Genomic DNA, 25082 nt, shown 5'->3' with positions numbered 1-25082 from the left:
GATTGAGCAATCAGCGGCACTGTTCACAACTATTATATAACAATTATCAAATATTTTCATGACTAGAAATAGCACCTTGTGGAAAATAATGACAGAAAATAGATACAGTGACAGTGACATTGTCTAAAAATCTGTATTCATATTCACAAACACACTGAGAATATATGTAGAGCGGTCCTAATTTAGCCAGTTAGCCAGCTAATTTCAGGGAAAGTTCTCAAAGCAACTCCCATCAAGAAAAGGACAGATATGTTTACCTTAGTGAGGAGGTGTGGTTGACCCCGTTGCTAGATTTGACACATTCATTTACAAGATTTAATCGGGTTTCCTGTTGTGAGACTGAAAGATGTGAACACCCAGTGGAAACAAAATGAACTGCATCACAATATGAGACTGAAAGCTCTGTAATTGTTAGTGTGTGATCAGTCTGTTAATTTAGGGTTAAGAACAACCCAAGTCATCACTGCTATCCTGTTGCATATTTTTCTACATGATCTAATGTGGAACATTTCATGTACTCACTATCAGGTGTTGGAGAATATTTCTACTCTCTATTTGTCTTTATCATTTTCTCCTCTGCTAAAAAAAACCCCTCTTAATTCTCTTAAAAGCCTCCCTACTCCTAACAGTTTTTCATTTAAGACACTCTCTGAAGGGCGAACTTTTATGTTACGAGGAACTAGTGTTAACTTTAGGGTAAAATTCTTGGAAAACGTATTTAATTATAATTAATAATTATACATATATTCCTAGAATTCTGTCACTAGGAGCAACTCTTTGTACTAGAAAAAATTTCAAATATGCCCCCAAACTATCAATCACTTATAGATTCTATTTGACAATATTTTGAGGTAAAAAAATGGCTTGGCATTTTATAGATTTGAAAAATGGAGTGTCTTAAAAATAATAAATGTTACAAATAAACTTAAAAGGGGTATTTTATTGCTCTCTGAGGCAGACATTACACTGACTGGTCTTTTCTCGCTGTTTGTTGGCTGCTTTGATGGTACCAGACCTCGGGCTGATAAACTGCTCGTTTTGACTCACAGTAGTCAGCCAAAAACTGTAGAGGTTGGCAAAGTAGTGACAGGAACCGCGCGCACCCTGACACTCTATGAAGGGCTGAGTTCGGAAATCCTTAAGGCAGCTACCAGAAGAAGTCAAAGACTGGCCACCACCTTCATCACCTGTCCCTGTGTGCTGAAGAGCAAAGTTGCAGGAGGTGGCACACATTAGGTGAGTTGACAGCATTTTTCTTTAAAACACACTTGAAGCTTTTTATGAGACTCACCAGGAGGAAAGAGTAACCCGTCCACAGACTCCTCCAGCCAGGTGGGCATGCAGGGACTGTTTGATCCTGGCTGTGAAAAGCCACTGCAGGTGCAGCTGTCTCACACACCACACAGCGGCTGATGTGGGAGCTAATTTCCTTGCCAAAGAGTGGCATCATGGGTATGGGAGCGGTGGTGGAGAGCCAATAGGATTTGTCGTTGCGAGCTGAGTAGTGACAGGCAGCTTTGTTGCAGTAGGAGAAAGGCATGGTGGAGAAGACAGGGAGGCAGGAGCCAGCTTGACCTACAGCGAGAGGAGGTAAAAGAAAGAGAAAAAAACAACAACTATAAATTGATGCATTGATGTATAAATTTGTTTTCAGTTTTAGTATCTCTTTATGCCGACCCTTACCTAGATCTTGGGTGTGAGCCTTCTCTTGTCCCTCCAAGTAGACAAGACTGTAGCCTACCCACAGCTGACTGCTGCCGGCAGGGCACCACGGCACCAGAACTGACTGGCTGTGGATAACCAGAAGGAAGCCTGACCTTGACGCCCCTCTGTAGCCTGGATTACCGGGATCACCAGGTGGACCTGTGACACCTGGAGGATGGAGGGGTTGAACAGGAAGTGAGTGAAGGACATGGAAGGATAGGAGTGACGAAGACATGAAAACAGGCATTTATTTGAGGCGCACAATCATTTAATCAGTGGCCCTGAGTGAAAAGTTTCATTCAAACGTTTCTACAAAAACTCAGTGTCTCTTTTAACCCTTTAAAGCATGGATTGACATCACTCTTCTTGTGTTGAGTTCAGATGCCTTTCACAAGTATTTAAAACTTTGGAGATTTATATACATACATACATACATACATACATATATATATATATATATGTATATACATAAAGGCTAGGAAAACTATAACACTAAACCTAAAATCATGATAGATTTTAGGTTTTGTGTGATAGTTTTGGCTTTATTTTGGGAGTTTTCTGTTTGTGTTTTTCTTGTTTCGTGTTTCTTATGCATGTGTGATGTCTGATTAGTTTCACCTGTCTTTTATCAGTCTGGATTGTCCTTTCCTTGTTAGTCTTCCCTGCACACCTGTTCTGTTTTAGGCTTGTTTGCTCCACCCTTGTGTTCCTGGTCATGCCTTCAATATTTTTGCCAATCCCTGTGTTTCCCTCCTTTTCCCTGTGTCCACCTACCCCGGCTATGTATTGTTGTCCTGATCTGTTCCCTGTTCATATATACCTGTATGTTTCCCTTGTCAGTTTTTCTGTTATTCCTGTTGTGATTCCACCCTATTTTCCTCCCTGTGATCCACTGTGTTGTTTGCTCCTGTCTTCACGCGAGCTCTTCCCTGCCATCCTGGTTGATTTCAGTTTAGTTTTTTTATTCATCATCATTTTGTTCTGTGTTTTGCAAACCTGCTTGTTTTTTGTGGACTTTTTGGACCTTTTTGTTCCGCATTTGGGTCCTCATCCTACCTCGCCCTTGATAAAATGTCCAGAAATATATTTTTTATAGTTATCATAATTTTATATTTAAATCATGTTACAGGATTATATTTTTTTTTAACCATTTTTTAGGTTATTTCCTGTTTTTGTTTTTCTACTTCTATCCCCTTTGTGTCTGTGTTATTTTGCAGGTATTTTTTTTTTAATTCATTCATTCATTCATTGTTCATTGCCTTTTTCTTCTATCAGTCCCGTGGAGATTCCTGTATATACAGTAACTGCTGTTTTTCATTTTGTCTGTCTAACCAAAATCCTAGTCCCCAGTTAAACGGTACAAAGATTGGGCTTGTTACATGACTGCATCTGATTATTCACCCTGAAGTCCAGTAAATCCACGCTGACCAACATCTCCTGGGTCTCCAACAGGGCCTTTACGACCAGGTGGACCTGGTCTGCCTGGGAGGCCCACACATCCTTTCGAGCCCATCTGTCCTGAAACATACACATACAAAGACAAATATACACACAAACCTAGAGAACTGGGGATTAAAACAAACAACAAAGATGGAATCAGATACAAGCCGCAATGTGTCTACACAGAATGAGAATATATTCCACTCTCTCGCCTTTACGTCCTGGAGTCCCAGGGGGACCTGCATTGCCAAGGTATCCTCTAGGTCCTGGGTCACCAGGAGGCCCAATGAGTCCATGGGGAACTATCTCTGGAGGTCCACGAAATGAATCACCAGGAGCACCTTTGGCACCTAAAATAAACATAAAATGTAATACATTTATAACCGGAAGCACTGAAGTGACATAAATCACAGCATTTTAGCAGCATTGAATAAATGAGAATTAATTCTACACTAACGAAAGCTAAACACAAAATGGAAAGAGAATTAACAACATTTTTTTTTATCTCATATAAATAATATCCTCAACAAAATAGTTTGTTCTTCAGTCAGTAAACATATTACATGAGAGTATAGCCTCTGAGTAGCCTCAGTGTACCTGAGTGGAACACTGAATGTAATAGGTAATGACTAATATGCTGCACTGCATCCACTTTTCATAAGGTGATTTGTAGCATTAATTGTAGGATTTTGTTGTTTGGTTAATTGTAGTTTGTATTTCTATATTTATGTGTATTTGTGTTAAACAGCTGATGTCCTGGGATCCAAAACAAATTACAGAATTATCACTGACAATGAAATGAAATCTAATCTAATGGTAATATACTCGATGCATGTGTGAATTATGAGAATATCTCTTAGCTGTGGTTCCTCTCACCTGCCTCACCAGGTGGGCCTGTTACTCCCTTACGGCCCCAAGGCCCAGGCACCCCAATCTGCCCTTTGGGTCCAGGAGGACCTTTAGGACCAGCAGAACCTCTCTCACCTGTCAAAGTTCAGCAACATTTAAAGATGGAATTGGATGGTAACACTGTAAATACTGAGGCAGCAGTCTTGCACTGTATACCTTTTGGTCCTGAAAAGCCTGGATTGGACTGAGACCCAGGAGGTCCTGGAAGGCCCCTATCCCCCTTACGGCCTGGTAACCCATGGAGGCCATTTAGGCCTGGGTCCCCTTTGAAGGGAACGCTGGGGCCTGGAGGGCCACACTCCCCAGCAGGACCTAAAAATCCAACTCAAAATCGCAGTTGTCAACAGATAGATAGAAATGACCACATACCAACAATGAATATCCACTAATGTTCATTCCTAAATGTGGCCACACAAAGATAGACATGAACAAAGACAAAGGCACACACACCGGGGGGTCCTTGAGGTCCCTCATACCCTACATCTCCACAGGGTCCCATCCTAGGTGTGTAGCATTCTTTTCCAGGGATACCAGGTTCACCTGGTAAACCTGGAGGACCTGAGAGAAGAAATACAGAAACATTAAATAAATTATCTACATATACTGTATACAGTACCCCAGTCATGAGTCCTAAAACCCAGAAATCTATATAATTTGTTTTTATTTTTTTTTCCCCCAGTTATCTGATAATCATCGAATGATTCTCAATCCAGGTTTCAAAGGTTTAATGGGAGAAAATGGGAGAAACCTACAGATAGATATTGTGTCATTACAGATGGATGCAGTAGATGCACTATTGGTAATAACAGATATAATACCTGTGTTGCCGGGTGGCCCCCTCTGGCCTTTGGGCCCTGGAAAACTGATTCCTGGAGGTCCTTGCTGGCCCCTGATACCTTTGACTCCAGGAAAACCATCTGGTCCTGGGAAACCAGGGATAACTGCGCCTTAAAGCAATAACAGAGCACATTTAGGTTTTAATAGTAAAATATCATAACATATAATTTACTAACCGTTACTATTCCTTAACATCTACAATGAACACACACACAAATTCAAGACATGCCATAAAAGACAAAGAAATTATTGCAAAGTATGGTAAACCTCCCTCTTACCTCTCCCTCCTTTTTTCCCTTTTGGACCTCTAAGTCCATCCAGTCCATGGAGACCTGGTGGTCCAGGGGGTCCTGACATAAAGTCACAGTACAACAAAAGAATAATCTTGTTGTTTTAATGGCAGCCACATCATAAAACCTCTGATATGAGCCAGTACCAATAACACAGAAGACACTTAAAATGCCTGTACTCTACCTATTGTAATGTCTGGTCAAGTTACTTAATTTATGTTTTTTCACAGTTTTCATTATAAGTTTCATTTCCTGATTTATTTTGTTGCTAAACCTTCCTCTCATTTCAGATCCTTACTTCCCGCTATCATGTGATTCCTGCTTCTGTCTGCACCGCTCTAATCGGTTTCACCTGTGCCTAATAATCCCCTCATCACCTGTGTATTTAGTCTGTGTGCTCCCTGTACTAGATTGTCTTGTGTCTACCGTTCCAGTAGTCCTCCTTGTGTTTTCCTGTTATTTAGACCCCTGCGTGTGTTGTTTGGCCTCACCTTTTTGCCTCGTCCCCTTTGGATTGCTGCCTGTGTGACTGCCTGCCTGTGTACCAAACTATTTTGCAAGGAAATATTTCTGTTCGAGCTGGGAACCACTTTTGTCACTTATCCAATGATGGGAGAATCAACAGACCTTATGCACGTACCTGGAGGCCCATATGGGCCAGGTAGGCCTGGAGGTCCCAGACCACCATGATCACCTGGAGGACCTGGAACACCTGGACAACCTGATGGGCCATGAGGCCCAGGGTAGCCTGCAGAGAGACAAAGAGCTCAAACAATGTGTAGACTCAAGATTCATATTAACTGAGGGTATTAGCACAATTGTAAATTTTGTTTTAATGGCTTAAATTCTAAATTTTATTGCCATTGAATGGTAGCCTGGTAGGACCATCCTGATGATGTGAGCACAACATTCTGTTTTTCTCTGTGAGTGGGAGTACTTGCTTTGACAGACAAACTCCCTCAGCCAGTCCTGATGTTGGCACTAACCTCTATTACAAAATTTGTTGTCAGTTAGACAGTAACAGTCTAAAAAATACAATTTATTTATATTTACTATTTGTATGCAATGTGTACTTTTTCAACAATAATCCCCATGAGGTTTTTGCAATACACTGGTGTTGCAGGCATATTTTGCTGTTTCTCATTCAGCAACCAGCTGCCTCTTGAAATCCCAGCTCGCAGCGTCCTTGTCTATCCGCAGCACTGTGAACATCGATCTGCATTCTCCAGTTTTGCAGCCCCTCATACCTGGTCCTCCATTATGCAACCAGTGGCAAAACAACAGTACACATTGGACTTCGACCAGGGAACATATTCTTCATCACCGACAGAGCCAGTTTGACAATATGGGAACCACCAGTACTGTTCTGTAAGCAGCAGCCTATATGCAACATCACCGATGCTGATTGGCTGCTTACGTTTTCAACAATGGATAGGATCCGATTGTGAGCCCTGGAAAGTGCTGGGGTTGCAGGGAGTCCAGACCGACAGAGAGTAAAACAGAATGTGGAGCTCACATCATCAGGATGGTTTAAACAGTCTAGTTAAAAGACACTTTTCTGTGCATTTGTATCTTAATGTAAGTTAGGTTTATATTTTGTTCAAGAAAATTATTTTGGTTACTCCCACAATGCACCGACACTTCGTTTTTATTTTTATTTGTTTCTCTCTGTTGATGTAGCACTGTGTGACATTTCAGGTTGGGATGCAAGTTCTTCTCCTGAATCTGACCATAAGTCAGCACTTCTAGGATCAAAGGTGAACAACAGTAGTGTTCCTTCATCAATCCACTTTTTACAATACTGCTGCAGTACTTTATGTCTCTGATTCAAATCTTGACATGAAATCACCTGGTCCTCCCCGTTGACCTGGTTCCCCAACAATGCCTGGTTGTCCAGGCTCTCCTGACAATCCCGGTTGTCCTCGGTCCCCTGGATCTCCTGGACTCCCACTGGGTGCTCAAGGGAGATATTTGGGGGATATAAATTTATTTCTAGTTATACATACACTGACTGTATTGTATATAATCTTAGAAACTGACCAACTCACAAACTTACCACGGGGCCCATCCTCTCCTGGCAATCCTTTGGGTCCAGGTGGACCAGGTTGTCCATAGGATGGTCCTGGCTCACCTGGAACAGATTTGGACAGCTATTTGGTTCAGTCCAGCTGAAAAATTAGATAACAAATAAGTCTGCACACCAAGCAATTCCTATGTAGGAGGATTTTATTGTAGTGTAATGTTTTGCATCGGTCCAACTAAATGACTGATTGTATTGTTTTACTGCATTTCCATTCATTCTTACAATATATCGCATCGTTTTGATGAACCAGACAAAACTGTAAATGTGGAGTCACATCCTGGTTTCTCTTTTTTGACTCACCTTTGGCTCCTGGACGTCCTGGAAACCCTGGGATACCCGGCTGTCCCCAAGGACCTTGATCTCCCTTTAACAAACAACGGCACAAAGTGTTTAACATCACTTCTGGGATATATACAGTAAATTATCTACCATAAGGCCACAGATATATGTGTTCACAGGAGGATGATAACATAAGCAGTCAAGGACTGGCCTTAAACTAAAGCCTTTGAAACCTAGAGCAACATCACTTCTATTGTGGTGCTTTCAGATACCTATATATACTATATTTAAAATTATGTAACAGAATTATCATTTTTAAGCACTTTACTTCAAGTCTTGATTGCCTTGTTTGCTTTTTTCTTTCACTTTCTTTTTTAAAATAATGTTCGGGTAATTTTATTGTGCTTTTTACTAATTTCATGGTAGTTTTAATGCCATTTCTTCCTTAATTGATCATTCCCTTCTTTTAATGTTTTTTGAAAGAAATTAAGCCAATTTGCTCAGGTTTCAAAGAGCTAATTCCTACCATAGTGCTCACAAGAGACCACAAAGTGTGCTGGGATTATCAGAAATGATTTGCTGCTGGTACAATATGTGACTCAAGTGGTACCTTTTTTTCACTGTATGTGATTATTTAGTGGACAAAAACTGAGCAGACACAAACAGCTGTCTCTAAATTTAGTAAGACAATAAGTTAGGTTCATTGTGTACCGGATCTCCTGCATGTCCAAGATAACCCCTTGGGCCAGGAAAACCTTTAACTCCAGGGTACCCAGAAGGTCCTGGTATTCCTGCCTTGCCAGGAGCACCAGGGCTGCCTTTAAACCCTGGTAACCCAGGTGGTCCATCAGGTCCTGAATCACCTGGCCCTCCACTTGGGCCCTTCAAGCCTGTAAATGACAGAAGAAAATAGTGATATCATCATATACTGTGTATTAAACTCTATGGTTGGTGTTGTTGTGAAATCATCTTGTTTAAGTGACAGTTCTTATTGCCTGCAGGTCCTGGTGGTCCTTGTTGCCCCTTTCTTCCAGAAATTCCTGACGGGCCTTTAGTTAGATTCACGATCCCTGATGGTCCTGGAAATCCTGGTGGACCGCGTACACCTGGATGGACCACAGAGATGATATTAAATGCTTGCCAGTGTGTTTCATAAAGTACACTGAAAGTACAAATGAATAACCTTGATAGATCATGTTGGCTAATCTTTGTGCCTTCCTCCTGTCCTCAGCACGGTAGCTGTGTACAGCTGTTTTCCGAACTATTGTGTTCGACACTGCCGGGGCCAAGTGCACTGCAACTTCTAAGCTAACTTGTGCTATTTTTCTAGGTTAGATGTTTTGAATGGTGGCATCAAGCCATAATTTAAGACATTAATATTAACTAAATAGACATTTTCTGTATCGCAACAAATCCTTCCAAAACTCCTTTCATTGTAATAGGCCAATGCAAAATGTGCTGCATGTATTTTGCTATGATAGCCATACATTTAAATCCGAATGATTATTACAGACACATGCCCTGGGACAACCTTGATATTTTCAAATTGATAATTTTCTGCTTGTTTACCATCAAAAAAGAACATTAGGGCATGGCCCCATCGCCTTTTACTACATAGGAGGAAGACAGGTGAAGCGAGTGAGGTGATTTAGCCTTTTTTTGTTGTTTTGTGTTCTTTTGAAGCATCTTTTGGGTTTGTGTCTCTTTGTGGTCATTTCATGTCTCCTGGTGCTTTATTTAGTGTCTTTATTGTAATTTCATCTCTCTTTGTTCTCATTTTGAGTCTCCTCCGGTCAGTATGTGTTTATTTGACATTTGACATTTTTTTAAGTGAAGGCCAGTGGGCCCTCTGACACTTAAGGCCTTTGGGTCTTTGTCCAGTAAGCCCATTTAGTAATCCATCCATGGCCATGGCACCTGGCAAGACTGAGTATAGCTATTTCACACATTGTATGTATACAGAAACTTACCTTTATTACCAAGCTGTCCGGAGTATCCGGCGTCGCCTGGCCGACCATTAAAGCCTCTTTCTCCTTGTTGACCTCTGGATCCCGGAGGTCCAGGAGGACCTGGTAGACCTTTGGCCCCAGCCCTGCCTGTGTAACCCCTTTCACCTAGATGAATCAAAAGGAGAGTCTTATTTCAAACAGGACAGATTAGTTTACAGATATAAAGCATGTTGATAACATGTGAACTAGACTGCAGTGTTTTTTGTGGGGATTTAGGGGACTATTCATTAAAGTAGCTGACTGGCAACTAGCTACTAGTGTCCCAATGACAGACATGATGCAGTTTTAAGCATGATAGACTGGACAGTACACACAAGGTCTGAGGCACCTTTAAGATTTAAATAATTAGGTAAAAAGAAATGCTTTCTTATCAAGACAGGCCAGTGGTTCACCTTTCTGTCCTGGCCTGCCGTCTATCCCAGGATCTCCCAAGGGGCCAGTGGTGCCTCTTGGTCCAGCTGGGCCTGGCAAACCAGGCGGGCCAGGGAAACCTTTTGGACCCATCCGTCCATTACCAGGTGGACCTATATCTCCCTTTGAACCCTTCCGACCAAGGTAACCTATGCAACATTACAAATTATCTTTGTGAGAAGTATGTTAAATGGTTGCTTCACAACAAAATATTCATACTCTGGGATTAATCTTGACATATTTTTAGGGACATTCATATGGACATCCAGAGTGACATCAACACATCCATAATTTTTGCTTGCTGCTGCATGGTGACCTGGTGCTCCCCTCCGTCCAGGGTTTCCTGGAAGTCCTGGAGGGCCTGGAGGTCCAGTCAGATCACACAGAGTGCATGGTGGACCTGGGGGACCAGTGGCTCCAGGGTCACCATTGTCTCCAGGGTCGCCTTTCCAACCAGGTCGTCCACGTTGGCCTTGTGCACCTGTAATTCCGATGTACAGATGGCCAATCAATTCCAATTATAGAAGAAAGTACACTGTAAATTCAGGAAATCTGGGACATTAACAGAATCATTAGTTGTTGAGTGGTTTGTTTGTGCTCACCTAAATAGAAATTAAACGTACCTGGAATCCCTGGTTTTCCAGGAGTGCCACGGGGTCCTTTTGTCCCTAGAGCCCCGGAGTGGCCAGGGAGGCCAGTAGGGCCTCGACTGACAGAGAGGACATCTCCTGGGTCACCCTTCCTGCCTGGTGATCCTGGCAACCCAGGTGAGCCTGGAGGGCCTTTCAGGCTAACTCCACTTGGACCAGGGTCACCTGGATCCCCATTTAAACCCGGAGGTCCTTTAACAAATAACAGAGACCCACAATTCCAATGTTCCGATGCTCCAACCTCACTGTATAATTTGTGGATGCTTTGTAATCCACAAGCTTGAACTTGGGTCCTCAAATGGACAGTCTTTTCTCAAAATGTATGTATAATTTTAATTTGGTAACATTTTAGAGAGTTGTTACCTTGAGGTCCAATCCCTCCAGTTTTACTGTCATCTCCTTTCATGCCTTTAGGGCCTGGATATCCCAGACTTCCAGGACGACCAATTCCTCCTGGCACACCTGGAATCCCTACAAGGGGCAAAAGTGACTAGCAATGTTTCTACAGTGTTTTGAAGGTAAGAAACAATGTTTTTTTCATGACACATGGCTTTTGAACAACTTTTCTTAGAACTTTAGAAAAGGCAGATTAGTGTTTTTTGCCTAAACATACCCACACCTTCACTGAATTGTTCTTTGAAAAACATTAATTTTTAACATATGTGTTGCACATTACTGTTCAAATGTAACATATCTGTAGTTTGCAGAAACATTCAATGTAAACATTTTTTTCTGGCAATTGGGATGCCAATACAAAATTAGGCAATCACTTTTGACTAACCAATGCAATTTTTACAGTGCCTGGATGCAGTGATGTTTATTATAAGATATTATGTGTCACCTGGAAGACTTACCTGGTGAACCTGGTTCACCCTTAGGACCAGGGGATCCAATCTCGACCTCTTGACAGCATGAGTCACCTGGTGACACAAAACAACATATTTTTTGAGCTCATGAGACCCGACTAAATGTGGGATAGGGTGTATTTAAAGTAACTGAGAATCTCTGAATTGGGTCCAGTCTCAGACCTTGGGGGCCTTGTCGTCCAGGAATTCCTGGAGAGCCAGGATATCCAGGATCACCTTTAGGTCCAGGTAGCCCCTTAGCACCTGGAAAACCAGGACCAGGGGGGCCCACAAGTCCTGGAAACCCTTTGGGTCCAGCAGTACCAGGGACACCTTTTGGACCACGTAATCCTGCAAATCCAGCCCCCTACAAACATGTTACCTGTTACCATAACTGCAGAACCAAAACAGAGTGTAACAAAGGGGAGCAATGTTTCCGTTCCATATCTTCCATTCACAGTACAAAATGGGAAATGTGCACTAACCGGTGTTCCACGGTCTCCTGCAGGGCCAGGGGAACCATCCAGTCCTGGCCTCCCTGTGTCTCCAGGAGGACCAGGATATCCAGGTACCCCTTGGTTACCCTTAGCACCTTTCAATGACAAAAAGAAATAGGAAATAAATGTTCAATAAATCGTGTTATGTCATGTACAAAACAGAGATCATCAAAAGAGAGCATTAAAATTACAGTCACAATTTGCTTATATAATTATAATGTGTGTAGTACAGGTTTGATTCGGTGCTCACCTTTAAGACCTGCCACAAAAACATCACCTTTTTGACCTTTTTGTCCTTTTACACCAGGAGGTCCTTGAAAGCCCTGCAAGAAAAACACAAAATCAAAGTCAAATACAAAACTATGTTTCAGTGGCTATTACAAAAATAAAACAAACAGATTTTTATGCATCTTTTTGAAAATAGTATTCAATTATTAGTTCTGCTGTCCTCACTTGTTGTCCTCTTAGACCCTCATCTCCCTTCAGCCCTGGGTGTCCTTTAAGTCCTTTAGTTCCAGGTAATCCTTGAGGTCCTGCATAACCAGGGGGACCAGGGGGGCCTTCTTTTCCCCCACCAGACCCACAGTTACATTCCCCTGGACACCCTTTAGGAGACACAAATGACAAAATAAGGCCTGGGTACTGGTATGCTATACCTCTAAGATGTCGAACAGATTAAAACTAAAACTATACCTGCATTCAATCCATTATACCCAGATCTAGAATTTTTTTTCTTTTAATTTAATTTTTTTATGTGATTGGATTTGGTGTTATTGGCTCCTCTATTCTGATCTGTGTGACATTAAATTTGGTAAAGATTTAATATGTTTCAATACCATTGATTTGATTAATAAATGTAATGCCTTTAAAGCCTTTTTAAAGAGCTGTGGGAACCCTGCTATTGACACTGGTATCATAATTTTCTGGCGCTAACAAAAAAGTATGAATGTGGTGCAGTGGTTTTATAAACTATACCACTATACTATAAAAGAATATTAAATAACTAATAACCAATGCATATAAACAATCACTGATCACCTTTAATTCCTCTGAGACCTTTGTTTCCAGGAAATCCTTTAGGTCCTACGTCTCCAGGGTCCCCAGAATTACCAGGCTCACAGTAGTAATCTGTGGATAAACCAGTCATAAATATTGACCAACATAAGTTATATACTTCAGAAAGTTCTTCGTATGTATGACTTAGTGGACTTCTTTCATCAGGTAAAGGAGAGCTCACCTCCACATCCTGATCCGATCACATCAAGTATGTCACATACACAGATACACAAACACACACAAGCCAAAAAGTAAGTAAACATTCAAATAACACAAAAAATATGATTAGCTCACAATTATTCAAAAAATGAAATTACATTTGTGAAATTATTTATGAAGGAAGTGCTAACATACCTGGACGACCTGGGGGGCCTGTGACACCTTTAGGTCCGAGGAGTCCTTTGCTTCCCTTTGGTCCTGGAAGGAGATTTTCGGTGTTGATGTAGCTTCCTGGCTCTCCCTTGTATCCCTTGGGACCGGGTAACCCGCGGGGACCAGGCAGACCCAGCTCTTCTAGAAAGGCATAGAGTATAATATGAAACTTTGAGAAAGGCAGGATCAAGACTGACAGACTGACTGACTTTTTCAAACTGATCAGAGTGAGTCATAAACCCAGTGATATAAAATACTTAAAATCAGGAGTGACATGACAGTGACCAAAGACAAACTATGACCTGGTATTGTTAACCCTGGTGGGCCAGGAGGTCCTTGCATGCCCATGTACCCAGGGTCACCTGGCGGTCCAGCCAATCCAGGATACCCACGGTCACCTTTAACACCTGAAACGTACAGAACCATGAAGGAGTCAGCTTGATTATTCTCCTAAAGTAATTAAGGTCAGGATTGTTTGAGGATTTTAGCCATCAATGTAATTTCAAGTGATATTCTACAAAAAACAGTGTACGCAGCCATATTTTGGTGACATGCAGGTAAATTGTAGAGAAGTGGATTATGCTGCAGGAGTGGCTTGAGGTATATATATATATATTTTTTTAAAGATCTGATTTGACATAATACAAGGTGCCCACAGCTTGAAATAAGCTTTTAAAAAATCACAACCACCTTTAAATCATCCAGTGGGTGGGTGTTTGATACCCTAAACACAGTTTCTGGGTGGAGTATCCTTTAATCACCCTGATGGACTGTAAAGCTATTTCCACTGGAGTGCATGTCTAAAATCTAAGACTCAGATTGTCAAGTATTGGCTTTTTATTGAGGATATGGTTTTGTTTTCATATTTTAACAACAAAAACATGAATAAGATAAATAATAGATAGTGGTACCAGTGGGCAAACATAGCTCAGCCAGTGAGAAGAGTGTAGCTGCTACAGTTGGTCTCACCTCTGGCATCACTTCCATTGAGAAAGTGCTGGGGACCAGGGAGACCTGGATCTCCGGGATAACCCTGTTGAATGCAAAGGCAAAGACAGAAACCATAGTCATAAATGGAAACACAAGGACGAACACTAATTCACACAATATTTCTGAAAATTAGAAAAGGGATAAAAAGATCAATGGTCTTGTCTGGTAAATGGGATAGTCCCACTGAACAACCACCAGAGGGCAGCATAGTTTTTCTTCACTTTGTACCCATGTTTGAAAAAGACCTCAAACTGAGATAGAAACACAAACTTTCCAGTTTTGTTCTGAAGTTTATGTAAAGCTTACCTTTGGTCCGTTTCTTCCAGTGAGACCTGGAAATCCTTTCTCTCCACGGGAACCCTGAAATTATACGAATGTATTTAACCTAAAAAATGCCTTTGTATAGTAACATAAGAGAAAGCTTAGGCCTCATGTTACAGGTGTACCTCCCATCCTGGCAATCCATCTCTACCAGGAGATCCTGGAGGACCCTAGAGATGGAATAATCTAATGAACATTTTGTGTGTGTATGCATGCGTTTGTCTAAATGTATGTTGCAGTCTGATATATGTCACCTACCCTAGGTCCAGGAAAACCAGAGATTCCTTTTATTCCTTTAACTCCTTGAATGTAGTCTCCTCTACCACCCTGACAAGGAAGAAAATGAAAGTAAATACATTTCTCATTCGCATACCTGCATGCTAACATACTGGATGAAACTCACGCTTATGCCCTTTGGTCCACATGGTCCAGGTGGACCTCGATCTCCCTGAAAAGCAGGAAAGAAAATAAAAAGTAAATAAATATTTGTCTTTAAACAGGTCTATACAATAGATAGAAATCTGCATTATTGTGTAAATACAAAATGAGAACTTTACCTTGTAACCTTTGGGTGACAAAATGTCAGGAGGAAATTCTATGACTTCTTCGGGTCCTTGTAGGCCAGGTGGGCCTTGGTCACCCTGGAATATGGATTTAAATAGTTGAAGATATTTGTTGAAAAACACACACACAAACAAAACTTCAGTGCATATCTGTCAAAGCCCAAAATGGTTTCTTACATCGTCACCTTTGGCGCCTTCCAGTGATCCTCTGGGGTCGCCCTGCAGAGCAAGCAAGAGTTTAGTAACGTTTTATGTCTGTTCGAATGTGTGTCTCTGTGTGTGTCTGAATGCACACAAAGATTTTATTTTACAGCATGCACTGGCAAAGACTGTTAAATAGGTGACTCACTGGTGGTCCTCTCACACCTTTAGGTCCTTCAGAGCCCTAAATTGAGTCACACACAAACATTTTGACATAAATGCAGCACATTTGTCCATGTAATATATTATTCAGCATACCGTGAATGTACAGTAATCTCATGGTCTTAATAACACATTTTTCACCTCAAATCCAATAGGGCCACGAGGGCCAGTGTTGCCCCAGGGCCCAATGTCTCCTTTTCTTCCCTGAATTAAAAAATAAATAAATAAAAATACACAAGGTTAGAAACATTTAACCCCATGCACAGTGTAAGACATAAAACATTTAATATATGCTCCATCTATTAGCTGAATATTATTAAGGATTATTGCTTCACTGTTAAATAAAGAAAAGAGAACATACAGGTTGACCACATGGTCCATCTGTACCCCGCTCTCCCTGCAAGACAAAACCAAACAAAAATCAGAATTTAAGATGGTAATATTTACAGACATTGTAAATTGCAAATAATTATAAAACTGCTTTAATGGAAATGAGTTCTGACACTGCTAGAGTCCAGTCCAGCATTATCTGAGTGTGTCCAGACTCGGGGAACTTACTGGAAGCCCTGGAAGGGCAGCACCATACAAAGGTTCTCCTTTAATTCCTTTAGGTCCTGCTAATCCCTGATAAGAAGACACAGCAAATTTTTGCATTGGACACATTTTAGAACATAGCTAGCAGAATTAAAAGAGCAGATAAAGTATTCCATAATTATAAATCATTTTTTACAAAACACTGGGACAATGGAAAGTTAATACTGGGCAATGTGGCAAAACAACCTTCAATTAGGTTGACTAAGGGTATTGTGACTGTTCAGTACAGATGTTTATTTAATTGATTATTCCCACAGCATATTGCATCTGCTGGATAAGGCAACTCTGTTTTTTTAGAGGGAGATCACTATGTTTAACATTTTTAAAAAGTTAACTGATAGGAGGCAGGACACAAACTCAGGCCTCAGGTCTACATGTCCAACCACCATCTAGACCTCCACAGCCTTTAGTAACTCGGTGCTAAATGAGGGTGTTTTTACTTCTGTAGTTCGGTTCATCTGGGGAGGAAAACAACAACAACGAAAACATTCATTATTGTATTTTTGTGTGGTCCAGTTGCTGTTCACACCGGCATGATACAAATAAACCACGAGGAGAAGACAAGCTATAGGAAATTATATAGACTGACTGGTAGCTCGAATTGTACAGTTGTTGTGATTGCCATCCTGCATCATCAGGAAGCATATGGGGAAATCAAATCCTGGTGACTAAGATAAGTTTAAACAGCACTTAAAACTTAAAACCTCTGATGTGTAAATTTATGTTCTTTGGTGTCACGAAGAGCTCATTGAGAGATAACCGATTATAAGCATTGTCAGCATTATTAGACTGAAAATCGAATGCATATTTTGAATAATGACTAAAGACAGGATGAGGAGGAGGTGACTGGTGTGTTATTACTATTGCTGGATATCTGTCACACACTTTTAAACAGACTTAATGAACTGACAAAGGACACAAAGTTGGATACAAGCAGAGCAGTTTTAATAGCTTTTGGCCCATTAATCAGGCCGTCTTGGCTTTAGTTATTCAGCTGATTAGGAGTTATCTTTCATATACATCTTAATGGGTTTTTCTTTCAATCTGTTCTACTCACATAATACATGGTAAGTACAGCTTGAAATAAGCTCAACTGATGTTTTCCCTACCAGCCAAAATAAACTGTACGAATTGGGCAAACTGATGTGAATTTGTTTTAACCAAACAGGTTAGGTGTGAAAGCACCATGATTTCCACTGTGCCACTACATCTGAATACTGGAATAGGATGTAAATGATGTGCTGCAGAAATGCAGAAAAATAACCCTGCAGATTTTTCACATTTTAGACTTTTGACTACAAATCCAATGTACTTTGCCTTGCTGCATAACTCTGTAAAAACCCATACATTTTGTTGAAAGGCTTGAGGTCTCAATACTGACTGAATAACGGCTAACAGAAACAAAGCAGTTCCACTCACCGGTGGCCCATGGAGGCCATCCAAACCAGGGATACCAAAAACTCCTGGTCGACCCCTTGTCCCATTACAGCCATCCACTCCTGGTGCACCCGGCTCACCACCTGCCCCAGGGTGTCCCTAAACAACAGTGTAGATTTACAGAGGTAATTTATAACTGCAGAGCATTAGAGGCCACAATTATGACCTCTCTTACTCTAGTTGAGAATCTTTGAGAAAACATGTCTCACAGCATTCATTGCTTAAGCCCTATATTTTATCTTCAATAATTCATAATTATAAAGTGGTTAAGATGAACAACTTGAGTTTTTATTAAACATAAATATTTAAGTAAAAAAAGAAGCAGCTGTGTTAGATGACAACCACACTAACACCTACAGTGTGCCAGATGTGACCACTAGAGGGCAGAGTTGACACAAGCTTCAAATCCTGCACCATTTACTGTGTATAAGGTACCATACAAGTATGAACTAGGCACTTACACAGTTGGGGCTACTGCATGACATATTGACATTTGAAAAAGTACCTGATAATATTATCAAGGATATATTCTAAATGCCTTATGGGAGAAAATAAGCGGGAAGTATGTCAGCTATTGGCTGGACTGTTCGGAAAGTTGTTGCTGTCACCTGAGAGGGTTGCTCACCTCTGTGGGATTGTTAATGTCAGTGTGAGCAGTACGTGTCCTCTGTAGATTAAATTTACAACAACAGCGGTTTACTTACTGGTGAGCCATCATTACCAGGAAAACCAGGAGGTCCAGTCCGGCCCTGGAATGTAAAAGATATGGGCATCATTAATTCATTACAGGGTTTTTCTATGCAATAGATAATTACATATATTGGCATTTTGTTCAATATTTGCTTTGCTTTCTCTTTTATTTTAAACACAACACACATATACAACATGCACATGCACACTAACGTGGTCTCCTTTGGGCCCGTCTGGGCCAGGTGATCCCTCTGCTCCCCGCCTGCCTTTCTCTCCAAGTAAACCTTCACGTCCCCGTGGTCCCACCGGTCCCCGCGGGCCTTGCTGGCCTGGTTTCCCTGGAGCTCCCTACAAAGAGAAAAGCCAAGTATATAAAACTTTTAACTGTTGTTGTGAGTGACACTTGCAGGATTACCTTTTTTCCCTTTAGGACCAGTAAGTTATCTGATGATTTTATTCACTTTTTTTTCTCCTAAATGTAAGTCTCTGATACAATATTTGTCGAAACATGAAATCTAATTATTTTCAGCTTCTGATTTTCATTTTTTTCTGCTGCTAGGCATTTATAATTGAGACAGGGAAGATAAAATACCACAACCACAATTCAAAATATCAATCTTACTATTGGAAGATTAATTAAGAATAACTTGCGAATAATAACAAAATGAGAAGATAAAATCCATACCCGTGCACCTTTGGCAGGAAGACAGGGGCATACAGAGCAGTCTCGGCCCTCACATGGGCTGTCAATCTCCCCCTGAAACCACAGAGACAAACCATGAGAATTAGAATAAAGTCAGATTAACAGCGGGATGGAGACTGGTCAAGGCTGTGTGTGTATCTGAGCAGGCCAGAAGACAGTAAGAGATCAGAGGTTGTGGTTTGGACACATCTGGCATTCCTGAATATTTTATGAGAATTAGCCTTGAGAATAAACACATTTCTCAGTGGAGACTGAACAGTCTTGATTAGAAAGTGTTAAACAAATCAATGTTCTCACATAAACTTGGTAAATAATGAGAGCTCTGACCTTGATGAGGAAGAAAGCTCTCAGCGTTTCCCCACTCATATAAAGCACTGACATCTTGCTGAAAAGTCCACACCTCCAGATGCCAAGTATTCCCACCAAGGTGTATGTGTCTGTGTGTGTGTGTGTGTGTGTGTGTGTGTGTGTGTGTGCGCGCACGCGTGTGCATGTGTATGGGGAATTTTACTGTGCCTGTGTTCCAAACATTTAGTTATTTTTTCTCCATCTTAGTAAATGTTTAGATGAGTTAATGCTGGTGAAATTGAGGTCTATCGCACATCTGCTGTTCAAACTTTCTCAAGGGTGTCCCCTGCATCAGTCACAGTTACATACAACCCTTGGCTTTGGTTTGGACAGGCCTGTGGGATCCAGTGCATTAGCCAAATTGGGAAAACATAGTGACAAGGATAAAACACTGGCAGATGTCCACTCCATATCATACTGTAACAGTTAAACGACAGTTAGCGTTAATCTTGAGTTGCATCCAGTCAAGCTTTAGCAGAATTTGCCATTTAAAAGCTAAGGAAATTTCAACATATTAACAAAAGTGAAAGCATTTTCATAACTTGCCATCAGATATTTGCAATTATTAAATTTTTAATGATAATATGAAGATATAACTTCCATGAGATAAACTAACATTACCATAGTAATGTTAGTTTTTTTCTTTTTTAATTATCATTTTATTTAATGATCATACTTTTAGATAATGTGTTGTATTTACAGTTGCACTGTTTATGTATTCGTGTCATGTTGCTGTGTGTCTGGTCCATACAAAGTGATTTTCCCTTTGGGGACAATAAATTAATCTGAATCTGAATCTGAACAATGTATACTACCCTTCCCTTATCTCAAAAGACACTTGTGATAGATTTTAAGTTATTTGTTTGAATGTATTTTAAGTTGTTATTATTATAATTATTATTATTGTTATTGCTATTATTTTTTGTTGTTTTTGTTTTATTACCTTTCCCCTCTTTGTTGTTTAATGTTACATTTCCATTAAAAAAACAGCAGAAAAGCACTTCCTTTGTAATCATTTTTCAATCTTGAATTTAAATTACATTTGTTTTCTATAATATTGTTTGTTATGGCATTCGTGTAGTGTATTCATGTACTTAATGGATGTAAAAGTTGTTATAAGTGTTTTGTACATTTTCAGTACAAATCACTGAAATATTGAAAAAAAACAAACAAACAAACAAAAAACCGCAACTTCCTTTTAACCCCGGAGGGGGCGGAGTTAAACGAGCGGTTACGTCAGCGCAGTCAGCGCCGTAAATTCAAGGCTGTGCCTCTTGTCAAAGTTTGTCATGTTTTGGGATTGCAATTTTGACAAACGTGTTTATCTGCAGAAACTAATGTTTAACGTTATATCCTTCCTTCCCGTGCGGCTCACAGGTAAGAGCTGTTTTGTTGTATAACGTTACAGTGGCGTTTTTAGGGGCAAAGTCTAACGTCAACATTACTTTTTCACATAACATTAATGGCTAGTGCGCATTTCCCACGAAGTTTTAACGCACATCGTACGCCTCATGTCACCCATCATCATCCTGAAGCTGCTGTTTTTCGGCTCAATTCCCCGTTTGTGTGCGCTGTTTATTCGGGTAATGTTGTTAGCTGATGTTGCTGTATGTTTTCGCTGCCAAAAGAGCCCAGTTTTACCCCTGCTTTCATGTTTGATAATCCTTTCAGAAAGATGACTGAGATACTGACAGCCTTAGCATGACCGGGTACCACGTGAATTTCTCACACAGGAGGAAAGTAGTGACTTCTCTGACAAACTAAAGGTCGCAGTTAGCCATCTTTTACTGGAGAACCACTTCACCTTAAAGGTTTACTGTGTAAGACTATATTGGCATACTCATATTAACAATTATGTTTTCATAAGTGTATAATCCCTTAAAAATAACTATTGTTGCTTTTTTGTTAACCCAGAATGAGACATTTATTTATACCCACACGGCAGTTCCTCCTATGTGGAATCCACCATATTGTTTCTACAGAAGTCTAGAGTTGCTCATGTTTGTATCTACGGCTGTGCGATATGATGATATATATTGTCCGATGATGAAAAAAACGTCTATTGTTACATATTGCTATATCGTACTTTTTGTTTTTTTGTGATAATGCTTTGCATCTGTCCATGTGGTGTCTACATAATGCATGGCACCAAAAAAACAAACACGTGTGGAGGAGCTGGGGAGCGACACTGACACCAACTGGCCTACATAAAACGAGGAGGAGCTTGTACCCAAAAGAAGGGCTACTACTGTTGTTGGGGCATGGTTTGGATATGCAAAGTCAAACACAGAAGTAAGGGTGGGTGAATATATGAACATACTCGATGCATCGCAGCTTGTTCCAATTGCAATGTCTAAAATGATTTTACTGCGAACATCGAGTTTAAACTGTCTCGTTCTTTTAGCAACCGGTGTCAGACGCACTTTGGCGTTTCCTTTTTCAGACTCATCTTTTGTATTTTAGTAGTTTACAGTAGTGTAGAGGAGATTTCAAAATATCAAGATATATATTGTGTATCACGATATAGCCTAAAAATATTGTGATATTATTTTAAAGCCATATCACTCAGCCCTATTTGTATCCAGATAATTATTGTTGTATCCAGCTAACAGTGTTTTGCACCTAGATTTACTACAGCATAGCCTAACCAATACTGGATGTTCAATGCCAATACTAATATTAATTAAGCTGTATGTCAGTGAATCATTTTTATTTTTGTTTGTTTTTACAAAATGCATCATAAATTAAATCTCCTCAGTGGGAAAGTTTGCATTTAAATCAGCAATTGCTCTCAGTTGACAAACTAACAGCTTGTTGCAGAAACAGCTGTAGCAGTAGCACACTATCTTTGTGTACAGTAAAAACAAGCATTCCTTTACACTGTGCATGAAAATCTAAATTACTTGGCGACCACTTTTATAAACACCTTGGGAGCAACACATACAGTCTTAAGGTCAAGATTTTTTTTTTCCAGTAAACATTTCACCAATAGCTACTAGAATGTAAGAACCAAGGTGTGCACAAAACAGGAGCACACTGACATGAAAGCTATGTCCACGAAGGGACATGAAGTGCATTGAGACAGTCATTTTTAGGACAATCTTGGCGCTGCACTGATGGTTGGTTGTTTGTGACAGGCCTAAACTGCGTTCCTGGCTACTGTAGCAGCAGCAGCAGCAGTGTTTATAAAAGTGAAGTTGTAATTAAACTTAACATGATAGATTTCAGTGCAGTGCAGTCCAATACAACATCTGTATAATGTAGTCTCAACAAAAATGGATGGTTCTTAAACATTAATGTTCATGTCAGGGCTATTTTACAGCGTAGCAAGTGCATGTGTTTCAACCAGTGTACATTAAAAGCACCTTTAATCTGTTGAGGCGCAAGTCCACTAAATAATTTAAACATAGAACGGAAATCTGTTCTAGTGAAAGGTCGGCTATGTGTTCTCCTCGTCATAGTCTTCTTGATCAGTGCGTATGTTGCTGCATTTTGAATGGTCTGCAGTTTATTTACGGCAACTTCTGAAAAAACAAAGCATTATTGCTTACGATAACAGTAAATTTTTGCTGTGTCTTGCGATGTATTGGATGTCTGAGGTTGGGAGAAATGCACATGGGTAATGGTTATTCTCTACTATATAGTCATACAGCATAGTATGTTTATACACGTTTATGGTCATATTAATAGTGTATTCTTGAAATTAAACTCAGTTGAAGTTTTACATGGTAGTGATATGTTGTAATCTAGGCTAAATGTAAATGTAATGAAGACTTAAAAAGAAAGGCTTACTGCATTGAGCTGCTGCACACAGACGACCAGGACAAAGATCCACCTGTGAATGTAACGGTGGTAACAGATTAACTGTAGTCTCATTTAGCCCCAGCAGCTGGATGCCCTTTACACAACCACAAATGACAAAAAGAGGCACATTTTGTGAGCAGTGAAAGAAAAAATGCTTTTCTGGTTACCTTATAAATCTGGTTTATTGCCAAATTAGTAAACCTCACAGAATTCAAGCAAATATTTTGTTCATAATAAAAAAAATAATTTAAAAAAATGGCATTTTACGTTTTTTTCTAACTACATATATGCAAGATTTGTATGCTATATATCAGATATGTTGAAACGCTACGTTACTTTAAATTTTGGATAGTGCTCTGGTTAACATATGGTTAGGTTTAGGCAAAAAATCCACTTGGTTATGGTTTAAAAAAGGTCATGTTTTAGCTTAAAATGCTTGGTTTTGTTGCAACAATCACCATCTCAAATGGTGCCGATGTCTCACTAAAAAAACACGCAGTTTTTGAACCACGGTTACTGCCAAAAATGTTGCCAATGTTTTACTAAAAACATGCAGCTATTGTTTCACTATCCTCACCAGGAGTGGTGTCAATGTCTTGCTTAAAAACACTCAGTTTGTGGCACAGTTGCCGCTGGAGATGCTGTAGTTTGTCGTCAAAAAACTGTTTTTGTTGTAGGTTGGCCTGCAGTTTGGCAACTGTCTTGCCTAAGTCTCATGCCATCTACCATCCCCTCCACTGCCCAATGACAAAGTCAGCTCATATACATGTAATTAGCACTGTGCCACTTATGAAACATTGATATGATGCACATGAAAGGCCCAAATGTGATATGTACATGGTTTGCAGAAACATTCAAAGCCAATGTTTTCTGTTATGTGTTGCTCCTGTATGCAGGAAAACTAAACTCCAAGAGAATGTTCTCAACCCAAACTCTCATCAGTCTGCAGGTGACACCATCTCAGGCCGGTGGAGGTCAGCTTTTTACAGAGTCTACATACTGGACTGCAAGTATACGGATTTGTTAAGGATCTGAACAAACAAGCAAGAAATGTGTTTATATTCAGGTAAATTGGTTTACATAGTAGGGAATGTGAACTGCTCCAGATTTAGTGAGGCATTGCTGTCTTACGTTTACTGTGTCAGGGCTCGGTGACATCTTTCGTTTTTGCAGGTGAAGGTATTTTTGAAAGAGAAATCTTAGATGTTGACAGAAAATATTAGAATAAGTTGTGATAGAAGCACACTATATTTCTTTATCAGAATGTATATTTTTCTGATAAAATGTTCCCTATTGTTATTTAACACAACATCAAATTTTAAACAATGGAAGATACGTTGATCAACGCTTTCTGATTTGGGAATATGCATTACAACTCAGTCACAAAAAGTAATCATCAGATATAGTTGCTGCAAAATATAACACAATGTTTACATTCATATCATATTGATGTTATTACTAATATTTTATTGTTAATGTTGTTGCAGTGGGACTCACTTGATGGAGCTTAGAGTCACAACAGAAACTGGGGATCCCATCTTTGTCTCATCAGTCTGCTTAACAGGTGAGTGTTGGCCTCAGTGCTGCCCCCTGTGGTGGATGATGGAAGCATAAAACACCAAAGACACCTGTGAGCCATTAGTTAGCTGATATCATTTGATAGTAAGAAATAACCTCCTTTGGGGTAAAATATGGTACATGCAAGTAAGAATTTTTAACATGCTAACCATAAAGTAATCATTGGTGCTGTCCTCCCACTCAGGTAATATCCTTAGGCATAAAAATTTCCAGCCCATGAAGTCTATAGGTAGCAGTCTGTCATGCACATAAACTTTCACAACTCACCCAAATTTGCACCGCTCAAATGAATCTTCATGAACTCTTCAG

At 40.1% G+C, this 25082-nt stretch overlaps 1 protein-coding gene across 1 annotated transcript; it reads right to left on the bottom strand.

Moving 5' to 3' along the window:
* Positions 1 to 939: 939 nt before the first annotated feature.
* Positions 940 to 24746, bottom strand: LOC121951869 (collagen alpha-4(IV) chain-like). Its single transcript, XM_042498354.1, has 47 exons — positions 24693 to 24746; positions 23184 to 23226; positions 19026 to 19097; positions 18554 to 18688; positions 18355 to 18399; positions 17633 to 17749; positions 16178 to 16243; positions 15981 to 16016; positions 15761 to 15823; positions 15606 to 15641; positions 15434 to 15475; positions 15251 to 15334; positions 15097 to 15141; positions 14952 to 15020; positions 14819 to 14863; positions 14679 to 14732; positions 14352 to 14415; positions 13685 to 13789; positions 13365 to 13523; positions 13192 to 13200; positions 12993 to 13082; positions 12408 to 12559; positions 12205 to 12277; positions 11943 to 12049; positions 11641 to 11824; positions 11467 to 11532; positions 10976 to 11083; positions 10586 to 10804; positions 10279 to 10443; positions 9944 to 10111; positions 9513 to 9656; positions 8538 to 8648; positions 8254 to 8432; positions 7564 to 7627; positions 7237 to 7311; positions 7030 to 7137; positions 5821 to 5928; positions 5169 to 5240; positions 4872 to 5000; positions 4504 to 4611; positions 4210 to 4365; positions 4021 to 4128; positions 3357 to 3494; positions 3106 to 3222; positions 1684 to 1872; positions 1292 to 1575; positions 940 to 1200 (listed from the first exon to the last, which is right to left on the bottom strand). The coding sequence occupies exons 1-47, from the start codon at positions 24731 to 24733 to the stop codon at positions 940 to 942; spliced, it is 5013 nt and encodes a 1670-aa protein (XP_042354288.1). The 5' UTR covers positions 24734 to 24746.
* Positions 24747 to 25082: the final 336 nt, after the last annotated feature.

This window comes from Plectropomus leopardus, chromosome 12 (genome assembly GCF_008729295.1).
Source record: "Plectropomus leopardus isolate mb chromosome 12, YSFRI_Pleo_2.0, whole genome shotgun sequence".
Taxonomy (NCBI): domain Eukaryota; kingdom Metazoa; phylum Chordata; class Actinopteri; order Perciformes; family Serranidae; genus Plectropomus; species Plectropomus leopardus.
Note: the sequence above shows the minus strand (reverse complement) of the source record. Positions and strands in the feature narration are given on the sequence as shown.